Genomic DNA, 14,664 nt, shown 5'->3' on the forward strand with positions numbered 1-14,664 from the left:
CTTCTATCTCCCTTACTTGATTTTCCAAAATCTTTTTTTGAGCTCTGTCATAGTCTGAGTCCAACTTCTATATTTCTTGGAGTCTTTAGATACAGAAGCTTAGATTTTCTCATGTTCAGATTGGTCCTCCATAGGACCAATATAATTATCTATGGTCAGGTTCATTTTTTTCTGTTTACTAATTTCCCCATCCTGTGCCTGGTTTTGTGGTGCTTCCTGAGCTTTTGAGTATTATTGGGCCACACATCCACCCCACCCCAAGGACCTCAGTGTGTGAGGCTCTGACTGCTCTCCTGATCTGTGAATGATCACAAGCCCACCCCTCAGCCATGGCTCTATGAGGGGGGGTCCCTGCTCTAATGTGGGGTCTAGACTATGACCAGGGTCTGAATGTGGTCAAAGCCCCTGAGTCCTGTTCCAGGGACAGAGGACAGACCTCAGTCTCCCTCCACTCCTTTACCTTTGGTGGGCTGAGCACTCAGGGTACAGCTGCCTGGAGGCTCCAACTGGGCGGCTCCATGGGATCTGGGTTTCCCTGAGTGTCACAGCCATCCTAAGGGCCTGGGCTTCACACTAGCTCTAGTAGAGGTCTCACTGCTGATCTTCCAAGTTGTGCTTGGTGCTCCCTGGGGTGCAGTTCAGGAAACTGCTTCTGCTGCCAGGAGTTGGCATTCCCAGGCACCCTGGTGCTGTTCCCTGGAGAATGAGGTTCCTTTGCTCTGGCATAGTGCTGCCCCTCCCACACAGTTGTCCCACTATTTTCCAGGATACCTTGGGCTGGAAAATTGCCTCACTGGATCTATGGGTTCTCTCTCAAAAATTTAGTCAGTCATAATTTTAAGGTTTTTAAAACATTTTGGAAAGAGCACCTGAGAGGCTCTTCTCCTGCTGCCATCTTGGCTCTGCACCCCCTACAACTAATTTTTTTTAATAAATGCTTCATAAAACTTACTTTTATAAACTATGAACTGGATTTATGAACTCATCAATTAAATATAAATTACAAAGCTAGTTCTAATAATATGAACTGAAAGATATCAGTAAATAAAATACAGAATATTCAATAATGCCAATCTACTCCATGTCAGCAGTACAAAACTTCACTAGAGGTAGAACATAGTCCACCATAATCAGGGGAAAAAAGAAGCTTCCTGGATTATCATAAAAGATATGTTTTCTACCTTATATGATGACTCTTCTTTCAGGGCATACCAAAGCAAAGTCCTGAATCTTGGTCTACATTTTATATCCAAACGCCAAGAACACACAAACTTTAATTAGCTCTAAAATTATCCTGGATTTCCTTTGAAATATTCTCCAACTTGGTACTTGAGTGGCTTGCTTGATCAGAAAACAAACTTTGAGCTTAAATAATACAGTAGTCCAGTTCTTTAATTCTAGAATTAGGCTAGAACTAGAACAGGTTATGAAATATAGAAATAAGATGCCAGTCATTTTAATACAATGATAATAATCAATACTATTTATTTATTTAAAAACTCAAAATGTTTTCTCATTTTTTTCTCTCAAAAGACAGGATAGGAAGAACAGTTATTATCCCTATTGGATATTGAAATTGAGACCCTGAAATGATTAAATGATTTCATCCATTCCTAAGGTTCAGTTATGCTACCTCCTTGCAGTTGTCATCCAGTCTAAATAGAAAACATATCATCGTGTTCCTGGGCAAGTCTCAGATTTCCAACTGCTTTTTGTATATCTTTACCAAGATGTCCTATTAACATGTCCAAGACTAAAAAAACTTCCTCCTATTCACCTTAAAACTGACCTTCTTCCCAACTTTCTTTTTTCTGCTAAGCTAATCAAAATCATTCCAGTCAAACTTGAACATTCAGAGTCACTCCTTGAGTTTTCCCTCTTTCTCACTATCAATATGCAATTGATTGAAAAATTCTGATGCTTTTATCTCACAATATTGCCTTACATTCATCCTGTCCTTTTCACTAAAACTTCCAGTGCCCTAGTTCAGGACTTCATTTCTTGTTCCCTAGACTATTATGTCAGTCTCCTAACTATTCTTCTCCTTACCTCACTTTAACCTTCATACAGATGCCAATTTTACTAATGTACAAGTCTGACCATATGACTCTCTTGCTCAGAAACCAATTGCCTATGCACAGTTCTCAAAGGTATGATCCAGGGACCCCTGAGGGATCTAAGACTTTTTCAGGGGTATAAGAAGTCAAGTTCATTTTTAAAACAATATTAAGACTTTTAAATTCTGATGTAGTAATTATCAACAGATATAATGCACATAAAGAAAAGTTCATTGAGGAGTCCTAGAAAATTTTTAAGAGTATTTCTCCAAGACCAAAAAGTTTGAGAATTACTGGTCTAAAGTAGAAAATAGAAATTCTTCAACCTAAACCTTAAAGCTTATATCTACTTACTAGCTCCAAACAACCTTTTCATGGTACTTTCTTTCAAGTATGTTTTGTCCTGGCCATCCTGCAGCCTCTACATTACACTTTCAACTCAACTCATCATGGCAAAACCCTTGTTTCTTCAAGGTCTAGTTCAGGTGTCCTCCTATGCTTGAAGTCCTTTCTGATCCCCAAACAGAAAAACTTTCCCTTCTCAATTTGATTTGTCCTGGGGCATTGTCATAATCTCTCTTTTGTCTATATTCAGCCTTTTGTGCATACTTCCTATTACTATTAGAATATAAGCCCCATGAAGGCAGGAATCTTGCTTTATATCTTTGTATCTCCAGTATTTTGCTTGGACTTGGCAGACACTTAGCAAATGTTAGTTGAATTGAGCAGGTTTCCTAAGGTTATTCAGCTAGATAACAGGTTGACCCTGACCCCAAGTCTCCTCCAATCTTTACATTCTTTTTTCTAGACCACATTGCCTCTCTTATAGTTTCCTAAATCTATGTCAAAGTCTGGAAGACTGAGTCTAAAAGAAGCCTGGTATAGGTTAGAAAACAATAAGGAATCACATTTACAAGAAGATAATGTATCACATGCTCTTTAAAACCATAAAGTACAATATAATGAAAAACTTTATTGCTAACAAGGCATATAAAGTATCTTCTTATGGAAAAAATATATGTACAGTCCTGAAAATTCTGCTTTTATACATTAAGAAATAGAATAAATGTCAATAGAACTATATATTTTAGTGGTTAAAAGATATTGGTAAGAACACTTCCAAATTCTTTTTTTAATAAAGGCATAATTAATAGAACAAATTATTTTACTATATCATGGAGAATACAGCAAAGTTTGCTTTTTTCTAAATTCTAGAAAAAATAAGTTGTAGGGGGGAAAAGGAAGATCTTTTTGTGGGAGCTTTGAGTAATCATCTCGTTACCTGCCCAACTGCTTTGTCTCTTTCCAAGGAGGTAAGCATTTTCTGCCTCAGTAAAATATGGTGCTTTTCATGCAACACCCTTATAGTTGGCTCATATGATGCATAATGTAACTTCAACCTACAAAAAATAAAAGGCCAATTGCATTTTAAAGGGCAATTGAGTTAAATCAGTGATTTCCATCTAAATGGGTTTTTTGCACAGGATTACAAATAAACCATACAAAGGTCACCACTCAAAAGATAGCAAGTATTATTTTGCATGCAACCGCTTCTAGGCAATATGGGAAAAAAACCACATTAGTCATGAGATAACTAGTTCTATATTTCCTACAAAAAGCATTTGCCATGTTTGACTACATTTCAAGGTATATGTCTACTGTCTGTTGCAACAGAGAAAACATGATGTATTTTTCATTCAACTCAGAAATTAGTTTCAAAAAGATAGAATACAAATTATAGACAAAGAAAAAAATTTCATCTATGATGAAACTAAGTAAAAACAGTATGACAAATATAAAATTAAGCTCTCCCAAATGCCTAACTAAAACAGTTTAAACAGGAATACTGTTAGGCTCAAACTAAATATGAAAATAAAATATTGTGCCATATTACATTGTAGAATTTTTAAAAATTCAGTATAGACTAACAATTTTTAAAATGCTGAGGTTTAATAGAAACTTTACTAGAAAGAAATTTTAAAATATACTTTTGCTAGTTTGATAGAACATTCACTATATCTTTTCATTGAAAATATCAGCATAACTATTTTTCCACTGGATTTTTGTTATTGATATTTTTGCTCCATGTAGGACACTAAAAATATTGAAATTCAGGTTAGATCATTTCCTCCTCAATTTCTAAGATCTTAAAGATTTGCACCCAGGGTCACCTGGTGATTATATAAGAGTCAGGACTTGAACCCAATTCTTCCTGATTGCACTAAACCTGAATTCCTCTCTCTTGAACTTATAATTACTACTACCAAGCTTAAAGGTATTTTCTGGAAATGTCCTCCAAAATCATTGAAGATTATAAAATTCAGAGTTCCTACTATTCAAAGAAACTTTCATTAAATCCATTTATAAAATGAAGAAACATTCCCTTATTTGTCTGTTTTTCAAGTTCCAATTTTTTTCATCTTCTAATAATTCTTAAAGTAGTCATAATTGTATAAAGTGATATAATTCTTTTCTTTTAGTAGGAAAATACATGTCAAAATTGATAGGCTTGCATCATTTCAGAGTTTATTTCAATAGTCAACAAGCAATCATAAGATCAACTTTTAATTATTCACTTCAATAAATTATAAATATGAAGGTTTTCCATATTGAATATAGCTATAATCCTGACTTAGAAACTAAAATTTCTTCACACACCAGCTGAAGCAGAACACAAGCACTGGATTGTTGCCCTTCAAAGTTTCCTGTTAACTGAGAGGTCAGCAGGGCTCCCGACAATGGCTCTAGCCCCTCAAATAACTTTTCCTTCAAAAGAACAAAGCCAGGGGGCCAAGATGGCGGAGAGAAGACAGGCACAGTTCTAAAGTCTCCTGATCTCTTCCCCATCTATCACATGAAACAAACCTCTTAAAAGAAATCCGAACCAGAAAAGCCAGAAAGAAAAGCCAGGAGAGGAAAATCTACCTCAGGATTTGTCTCCCGCAGCAGCCTTGGCTGAGTACCAGCAGGTGAGTCTGAGCTTCCAGGGAAGATCAGCCAGACCAACAGCTGAATCGGAACCGGGAGTCTGAGGGCCTGAGAGCAGGACCTGCTGGATCAGTGGTGGGGCTGGACGAAGGGGGCTTGGGTACGGGAGGAAGCAGAGGCGCTGGTGTTGGGGCTATCCCCCTGGAGCTTGGGGAAGGTGCCGCGGGGAGAGGTCTGGTGCAGGAAAGCTTGCAGACACCATCCCTGGGCTCCTCAGGTCTGAGAAACTCTGAGCCCACGCCTCCACTGCACCAAGGCCTCTTCTCAAACAAATGCAAATTATTTCTGCCTCAGGCCCAGATGTGTGAGCAAAAGAACCAGCCCAGGAGGAATCACCTCAGGCCAGGGTAAAGCCCACCATTGAGTGAAGGCAAAAGAATTCAATAGCTCCAATTCCCTCCCTCAAGCAAAGGGAGAAGGCCTTGCAACCAAGGTCACAGACACCCCGGAGAGGGCAACCAGCACCTCCTACTGGCCAGCCAGAGAAACTGCACTCAGTAAAGCCTTTAGAGATCCCAAGCCCAGGTGAACCAGCCCCACCCAACTCAAGGTCTTAGCATAATGAAGAAGGGTCAGCGAAAAGGTGGATCCATAGAAAAATTCCTGGAAAGGAAAGACCCCAACCCAGAGAGACCTGGAACCTCTGAGGAGAATACAATCTGGTCTCCAGCACATAAAGACTTACTTGAAGAAATAAGGAAGGAGTTTAAAAATCAACTGGAAAATTTGGGGAAGACAATTAATACCTTGCAAATTGAGAATAATTCTCTCAGATCCTCAAATGAGCAAATGCAAAAAGAAATTAATTCTCTCAAAACCTCAATTGGTCGAATGGAAAGCTCTTTCAAAAGTAGAATCAACCAATTGGAAAAGGTTAATGAAGAAAACTCCTCCCCCCTAAAAATAATGGAGTCTACAGAAACTAATGACTCCACGAGACAGCAAGAGTCAGTTAAACAAAATCAAAAAATAGAAGCAAATGTGAAATACCTCATCAACAAAACCACTGACCTCGAGAATAGATCAAGGAGGGGGAACCTGAAAATTATAGGACTTCCTGAAAACACTGAAGAGAAAAAAAGCCTGGACTTAATATTACAGGATCTAGTGATGGAAAACTGCCTTGACATCATGGAATCGGAGGGCAAAGTAGTTATTGAAAGAGTACATCGATCCCCACCAGAAAAAGATCCTAAAAGGAAAACACCAAGGAATGTTGTAGCCAAACTCCAGAACTATCAGATAAAAGAGAAAATCCTGCAAGCAGCCAGAAAGAAACAATTTAAATATCAAGGAGCAACAGTAAGGATCACGCAGGACCTGGCTGCATCAACTTTAAGGGATCGAAGGGCCTGGAACCAGATATTTCGAAGAGCACGGGAGCTTGGAATGCAGCCAAGAATCTACTTTCCTGCAAAGCTGAGTCTTCTCTTCCAGGGAAAAAGATGGACATTTAACGAAATGGAAGAATTCCAAAAATTTCTGATGAAAAGACCAGAGCTAAACAGAAAATTTGGATATCAAACAGGAGGTTCAAGAGACACATGAAAAGGTAAAAAAAAAGGGGGGGGGGGAATGGTAAAAGGAAAAAAATGCGATCCAGCAAGTTGAAACTGGCTATATCCCAGCATGGGGGGGTAAGAGACTCATAAATCTTGAGAATCCTGAGAAATGTAACTCTAACAGAGAGAATATACCTAGCCAGAAATCCTGGACATCCATGACCTATCCAGGAGACTGATATCTAATGGGATGTAACTGGCTTTAACTCCACCAGGGAGAAAGACTCTAATAACTCTCAGGAATTTGGACTCTATTCAACAGAATATACTGAGCTAGAAGGGTCAGACACTCAGAATTTTCTATGACTTAGATAGAATGATCTAAAAAAAACATACTACCTCCCTAAAAAGGGGGACAGGAAAGAGACGGGAGGAGGGAGGGGATTGAATGGGACAAATCTCATTACACTAAGAGGTACAAAAAACCTATGTTAATAGAGGGGAAGAAGGGAGTAGAGGAGAAACACCTGAATCTTCTTCTCATCAGACTTGGCTTAAGTCAACCTACACATACTCAGTTAACTTATAAAACATCTAACCTTTCAAGAAGTAAAAGGGGAAAAGGGGAGGGGGGACAGAGAAAGGGAAGGGGAGTGGAGGAAATAAGGGGAAATAACAAAAGGAAGGGAAGGGAACAGGGAAAGGGGAAAGGAGAAAGCAAGGGGAGGGAGTGATATAGGAGGGCAAACACACTGAAGGGGGTGGTATTCAAAAACAAAATACTGGGGAATATGGATAAAAGGGGGGGTAAAGGGGGAAAATACAAACAGAGGGAAGATAGCACAGAGGGCAATAAAGAATTAGTAATCATAACATAAAATGTGAATGGGATGAACTCTCCCTTAAAACACAAGCAAATAGCAGAGGGGATTAAAAACCAGAATCCTACAATATGCTGCTTACAAGAAACTCATTTGAAGCAGAGAGATACATATAGAGTAAAGGTAAAAGGTTGGAGCAAAATATATTTTGCTTCAGCTGAAGTAAAAAAGCAGGGGTAGCAATCCTTATCTCAGACAAAGCAGCATCAAAAATAGATAGCGTTAAAAGAGATAAGGAAGGAAACTTTATCCTCCTAAAAGGTACCATAGACAATAAAGTCATTTCAATATTCAATATATATGCACCCAGTGGGACAGCACCCAGATTCTTAGAGGAGAAGCTGAAAGAATTACAGGAAGACATAGACAGCAAAACTCTACTATTAGGAGACCTCAACCTCCCACTATCAGATCTAGATAAATCAAATCATAAAACAAACAAGAAAGAAATTAGGGAGGTAAAGAGATTGTTAGAAAAATTATGGAGGAAACTGAATGGGGATAGGAAGGAATATACCTTTTTCTCTGCAGCACATGGAACTTATACAAAAATTGACGATGTACTAGGACATAAAAACCTAATCATCAACTGCAGAAAGGCAGAAATAGTGAATACATCTTTCTCAGATCACAATGCAATAAAAGTCATATGCAATACTGGGCCAAGGAGATATAGACCCAGAGCAAATTGGAAACTGAATAACCTCATCTTAAAAAATGGGTGGACCAAAAAACAAATTATAGAAAGAATTAACCATTTTATCCTAGATAATGATAATAATGAAACAACATACCAAAACCTATGGGATTCATTCAAAGCAACTCTCAGGGGATATATTATAGCTCTAAATGCTTATATGAATAAATTGGAGAAAGAGGAAATCAATGAACTAAACATGCAACTAAAAAAATTAGAGAAAGAACAAATCAAAAATCCCCAATCAAATACCAAATTAGAAATTTTAAAAAACAAAGGAGAAATTAATAAAATTAAAAGCAAAAAAAAACTATTGAATTAATAAATAAAACCAAAAGTTGGTATTATGAAAAAACCAATAAAATTGATAAACCTCTGGTCAATTTGATTTAAAAAAAGAAAGAAGAAAACCAAATTGCTAGTATTATAAATGAAAAAGGTGAACTCACCACCAATGAGGAGGAAATTAAAGTAATAATTCAAAATTATTTTGCCCAACTTTATGCCAATAAATTTGATAATCTAAGTGAAATGGATGAATATTTACAAAAATATAAGTTACCCAGGTTAAATGAAGAAGAGATTAAATACCTGAACAACCCTATCTCAGAAAAAGAAATTCAACAAGCCATTAGTGAACTCCCTAAAAAAAAATCTCCAGGGCCTGATGGATTCACAACTGAATTCTACCAAACATTTAAGGAACAATTGGTTCCAATCCTATATAAACTCTTTGGAAAAATAGGGAAAGATGGAACTCTGCCTAACTCTTTCTATGAAACCAATATGGTACTCCTACCTAAACCAGGAAGAGTTAAAACAGAGAAAGAAAATTATAGACCTATTTCCCTCATGAATATAGATGCAAAAATTCTAAATAAAATCTTAGCAAAACGACTACAACAAGTCATCACTAGGATAATACATTATGATCAAGTAGGATTTATTCCAGGAATGCAGGGTTGGTTCAATATTAGGAAAACTGTTAGTATACTCAATTATATCAATAACATACCTATCAGAAACCATATGATCATATCAATAGATGCTGAAAAAGCTTTTGACAAAATACAGCTTCCATTCCTATTAAAAACACTAGAGAGTGTAGGAATAAATGGACTGTTCCTTAAAATAATGAGCAGTATCTATCTGAAACCATCAACAAGCATTATACTCAATGGGGAGAGGCTAGAGGCATTCCCAGTAAGATCAGTGGTTAAACAAGGGTGCCCATTATCACCACTACTATTCAATATTGTATTAGAAATGTTAGCATCAGTAATTAGAGAAGAAAAAGAAATTAAAGGAATTAGAATTGGGAAGGAAGAGACAAAACTCTCACTATTCGCAGATGACATGATAGTCTACCTAGAGATCCCAAGAAATCATCTAAAAAACTACTGGAAACAATTATCAATTTTAGCAAAGTTGCAGGTTATAAAATAACCCCCCATAAATCCTCAACTTTCCTATACATGACTAGCAAGAAACAGCAGGAAGAGCTAGAAAGAGAAATTCCATTCAAAGTAACCTTAGACAGTGTAAAATACTTGGAAGTCTATTTGCCAAGACAGACTCAGAATCTTTTTGAAAACAATTATAAAACACTTCTCACACAAATTAAATCAGATTTAAATAACTGGGCAAATATCAACTGCTCATGGATAGGTAGAGCTAATATAATAAAAATGACAATTCTACCAAAACTAAGCTATCTGTTTAGTGCCCTACCAATCAAAATTCCAAAAAATTATTTTAATGAGCTAGAAAAAATTGTAAGTAAATTCATATGGAGAAATAAAAAGTCAAGAATTGCCAGGAGCTTAATGAAAAGAAAAATGCAAACGAAGGTGGCTTAGCACTACCAGATCTAAAATTATATTATAAAGCATCAGTTATCAAAACTGTTTGGTATTGGCTAAGAAATAGAGTGGCGGACCAGTGGAATAGACTAGGTGTAAAAGCAGGAGAGGATTATAGTAAGCTGCTGTTTGATAAACCCAAAGAGTCAGGCCACCTGGATAAGAACTCCCTCTTTGATAAAAACTGCTGGGATAATTGGAAGTTAGTATGGAAGAAACTTAGATTAGACCAACACCTCACACCCTTTACCAAGATAAGATCCAAATGGTTACAGGCCATAGACATAAAAAAACAATACTATAAGCAAATTAGAAGATCAAGGACTAGTCTACCTGTCAGATCTATGGAAAAGGGAACAGTTTATGACTAAGGAAGAGTTGGAGAACATCACTAAAAACCAATTAGATGGTTTCGATTACATTAAATTAAAAAGTTTTTGCACAGATAAAACCAATGTAATCAAAATCAAAAGAAAAGTAGTAAATTGGGAAACAATCTTTACAACTAATGATTCTGACAAAGGACTCATTTCTAAAATATACAGAGAACTGAGTCATGTTTTTAAAACAAAAAACCATTCCCCAATTGTCAAATGGTCAAAGGATATGCAAAGGCAATTTACAGATGAGGAGATCAAAGCAATCCATAGCCATATGAAAAAATGCTCTAAATCATTAATTATTAGAGAAATGCAAATTAAAGCTTCATTGAGGTACCACCTCACACCTCTCAGATTGACCAGTATGACCAGGAAGGATAATGATCATTGTTGGAAGGGATGTGGGAAATCTGGGACACTATTACACTGTTGGTGGAGCTGTGAACTCATTCAACCCTTCCGGAGAGCTATTTGGAACTATGCCCAAAGGGCAACAAAAATGTGCATACCCTTTGACCCAGCAATACCACTACTGGGTCCATACCCTGAAGAGATGAGGAAAAAGGGTAAAAACATTACTTGTACAAAAATATTTATAGCAGCCCTGTTTGTGGTGGCAAAGAATTGGAAATCCAGTAAATGTCCTTCAATTGGGGAATGGCTTAGCAAACTGTGGTATATGTATGTCATGGAATACTATTGTTCTATTAGAAATCAGGAGGGATGGGATTTCAGAGAAAACTGGAGGGATTTGCATGAACTGATGCTGAGTGAGATGAGCAGAACCAGAAAAACACTGTACACCCTAACAGCAACATGGGAGTGATGTTCAACCTTGAAGGACTTGCTCATTCCATCAGCGCAACAATTGGGAACAATTTTTGGCTGTCTGCAAAGGAGAGTACCATCTGTATCCAGATAAGGAGCTGTGGAGTTTGAACAAAGTACAAGGACTATTCCCTTTAATTCGGAAAAAAAAAACCCAGATGACTTATGGTTTGATCTGGTTACCTCTGAGAATTCTGTTCTCTTCAAGGACATGATTTCTCTCTTATCACACCCAATTTGGATCAAGGTACAACATGGAAACAAAGTAAAGACTGACGGAGTGCTATCTGTGGGGTGGGGGTGGGGGGAGGGAAGCAAGATTGGGGGAAAACTGTAAAACTCAAATAATATCTGTAATAAACATTCTATTGCTTAAAAAAAAAGAACAAAGTCAGACACCAACTCGAGTTTAATTTTCTATGGCAGAGTTCTACTTTGCCTTATTATTATGCCAACAGGTTGGTTTGGGACCACGCCTCTTTCAACAAGAGAAATATAAAGAGAGTAAGTGAGAGTGAGAGAGAAGGTGGGAAGGAGTGATAGGGAGGAAGGGAGAGGGAGGAAGAAAGAGCTCTAAAGTTTATAAACCCTTTACATACATTATTTTATTTGAGTCTTACAACTTTGTGAGTAGGTATTAATAGTAATAGGCAATGTTAATAACATAATATATAAGGAAACTGAGGTTCAGGGAAGCTACATGACATCCATCAATCTATCTCTCTATTATATCACTTCCATTAAGTTACAGAAGCAAAATTTAAACCCAGGCTACCTCCTGACTCAATCCATGCATTTTGTTCACTACATCCAATATCTGGACAGTAGGAACAGGTCTGGAGTCAAGAAGACCTCAGTTCAAAGTCACTCTCAGACACTATCTTTATGACCTTCTTGCCTCAATTTTCTCATCTGCAAAATGTGCTGGAGAAGGAAAAGGTAAACCTCTCCAATATCTTTTCAAGAAAACCTCAAATGAGGAGTCACAAAGACTGCTGGAATAACCCTGTAAGACCCGGCTTCATACAACAGTGAGTGGATAGTCCTATCACTCATGCTAAGTTTCTCTTTCTTGGGAGATGGTGCTGGCAGACATAGGCAAGGAAGAATAATGACTTGAGGCTACAAACAGAATAATGGATCACACAACAAAATCCTGATCAAAAGACCTCATCTCAAGACCTCTGACATTTGCTGGCTATATGATACTGGATAAGTCACAAGGTCTCAGAATCTTTAAGACTATAAGTCACAAATCAAGTGCCAACCTATATTGATAGAGGGAATTACCACCTGAGTAGTTCCTATATCAATAAATTCACAGGTTTAGTCCAAGGTTCAGGGCATATTATACTCCTTTTTGAAGCAATTTTGAGGTTAGTTGTTAAGAGTCAACTATATGGTATCTGATGAAATGAGGCAACAGCTTAACTGAAGTTCCTAAAACACACTTTTGACTAAGAAATAACATGCAAGAAATGAAGTTTCTCCTAAATGCTTCAATTGTTTCATGAATCTGTGATGTCACCAAAATGGAGACTCCTTCTAATAGTACAGGTCTCAATTCATCCATGTCTGTGCAATCACTGTCCATGCCATAAATCCTCCATAGAGAGAGGGGTTAACTTCACTATTCTAGAGGCTCTCCTTTCTTAAGAATCCATTGACAAGGGGCAGCTAGATGGCGAAGTGGATAGAGCACCGGCCCTGGAGTCAGGAGTACCTGAGTTCAAATCTGACCTCAGACACTTAATAATTACCTAGCTGTGTGGCCTTGGGCAAGCCACTTAACTCCATTGCCTTGCAAAAAAAAAATCTAGAAAAAAAAGAATCATGGCCTATCAAATAATTATCCTTCACTTTTACTACATGTATAACACACTGCTTCTTCTATTATGAAACTGATGATATTCTTTATCAATCCAATCTCAATTTGATCTAATTTGATCTAAATTTGATCTAATCAAATTTATGGAATCACTGTATACTCAAGGAACTGAGCTAGTTACTAGAATTAAAATGACAAACAAAATAGCTCTGTCTTCAAAAAGTCTCTTCATTAGTAAGATATTATGGACTAGTCACTCCTATGGTATTTATCTCTATCATCCTTTGAATTTTGGGGGGACCATGAAGACAGGATTCACTGCCTCACTGGAAGATGACTGATGTTAAAAAATTGGGCATGAATGTACTGAGTAAATAGCCAATGACAAACCCAGGCATTTTTTTCTCCACTTCTTTAATTCTGGGCTCAGAACATTAGAACTTACCTGAACATAGTCGGTACAAAATTAATACCAGCTGACTGCTCAAACAATGTCCTGAATATTCATTGAATATCATATGCTGAATAAAGTATCTTCTTTAGCTGCTTCTTTGTTTCTCTTTTGGTGATTATGGATCTCTCATTAAGAGATTCCACAAGCTTCTAGAGTATGATATTAATGTTTTAGAGCCTGATGTCACTCACAAATAGCAGCATCTAGCAGACCTCACAATCTATAGGGAATCCTCCTTTCATTTAATCTCAATATTGGACATCCTCCAAAATGGTCTCAAACAGTTTTTGAAGAAAATACATCTTCTATCTTATAACCTTTTTTGACAGGAACAGAAATGATTGAACAAAGTTGTTTCTGTGATTTGATGCTTCATATCTCTTGAATGATTTTAATATATTCATGGGAGACAGCTTGCTGAAGAAAATCTCTTTGAAAAGTACTTTACAGAATTAAATGTAGTTTTTTTTATTTATATAATGAAGGAACAATGTTGCATAGGAGAAAATTGTACTTTGTTCTTGGCAGTTCATTCTGTGACTATAAATATGTAATCTGCTGGAGACTATTATTTATGAAAGAGTGCCTTGTCCTTTTCATATCTTTAGCAAGTATGTTCTTGTTAACAAGTACATAATCACATAAAGATTTTTTAGATATAGGAAAACAGCCTACTGATATTTCTTAATAGACTTTTAGGAGCAAATTATAAGGCCTTTGATAATTTTCAAGCATTTGAAATACTCTCAGATAATTTGAGAATCATATCTATAAGTCTAGTCCAAACTTTAAGTTCAGATCACCAGTCGCTTGATGGGCATTTAAAATTAAAAGTCTATATCAGATTGTTTTTTGTCAGAGGCAGGGGAAGGAAAAGGACAGAAGGGAAAAATTGTAGAACTCAAAGCCTTGAAAAAAAGATTGGTAAAAACTACTGTTGTTTGTAGTTGGAAATATAAATTAAATATTATTAAAGTTCTAAAAAAAAGCTTTGGCAAAAAATAACTCTGAAAATATCTGATGATTGGAAGTAATGAATGGTTTGTTGATTTTAGAGGCACATTACATTCAATATTGTCTAAAACTTAATTCCTCTGAATTCAATGTCATCAAATGATATAATATTTGCAAAGCACTGAGCAGAGTACCAAACATGGGGGAGGCAGAGTACCAAGCAAGTCTGTTCT

At 36.8% G+C, this 14,664-nt stretch overlaps 1 protein-coding gene across 1 annotated transcript in view; it reads right to left on the reverse strand.

Annotated features, from left to right (window-relative positions):
• The window catches only part of SPAG16 (sperm associated antigen 16), a 1,328,678-nt gene that overhangs the window by 1,241,095 nt on the left and 72,919 nt on the right, over positions 1 to 14,664 (reverse strand). The window contains exon 7 of the mRNA XM_074191443.1: positions 3,340 to 3,457. Coding sequence (XP_074047544.1) covers positions 3,340 to 3,457 — 118 coding nt within the window. The remainder of the gene's footprint in view (positions 1 to 3,339; positions 3,458 to 14,664) is intronic.

The sequence above is a fragment of the Macrotis lagotis genome, chromosome 6, assembly GCF_037893015.1.
Source record: "Macrotis lagotis isolate mMagLag1 chromosome 6, bilby.v1.9.chrom.fasta, whole genome shotgun sequence".
Classification (NCBI taxonomy): Eukaryota; Metazoa; Chordata; class Mammalia; order Peramelemorphia; family Peramelidae; genus Macrotis; species Macrotis lagotis.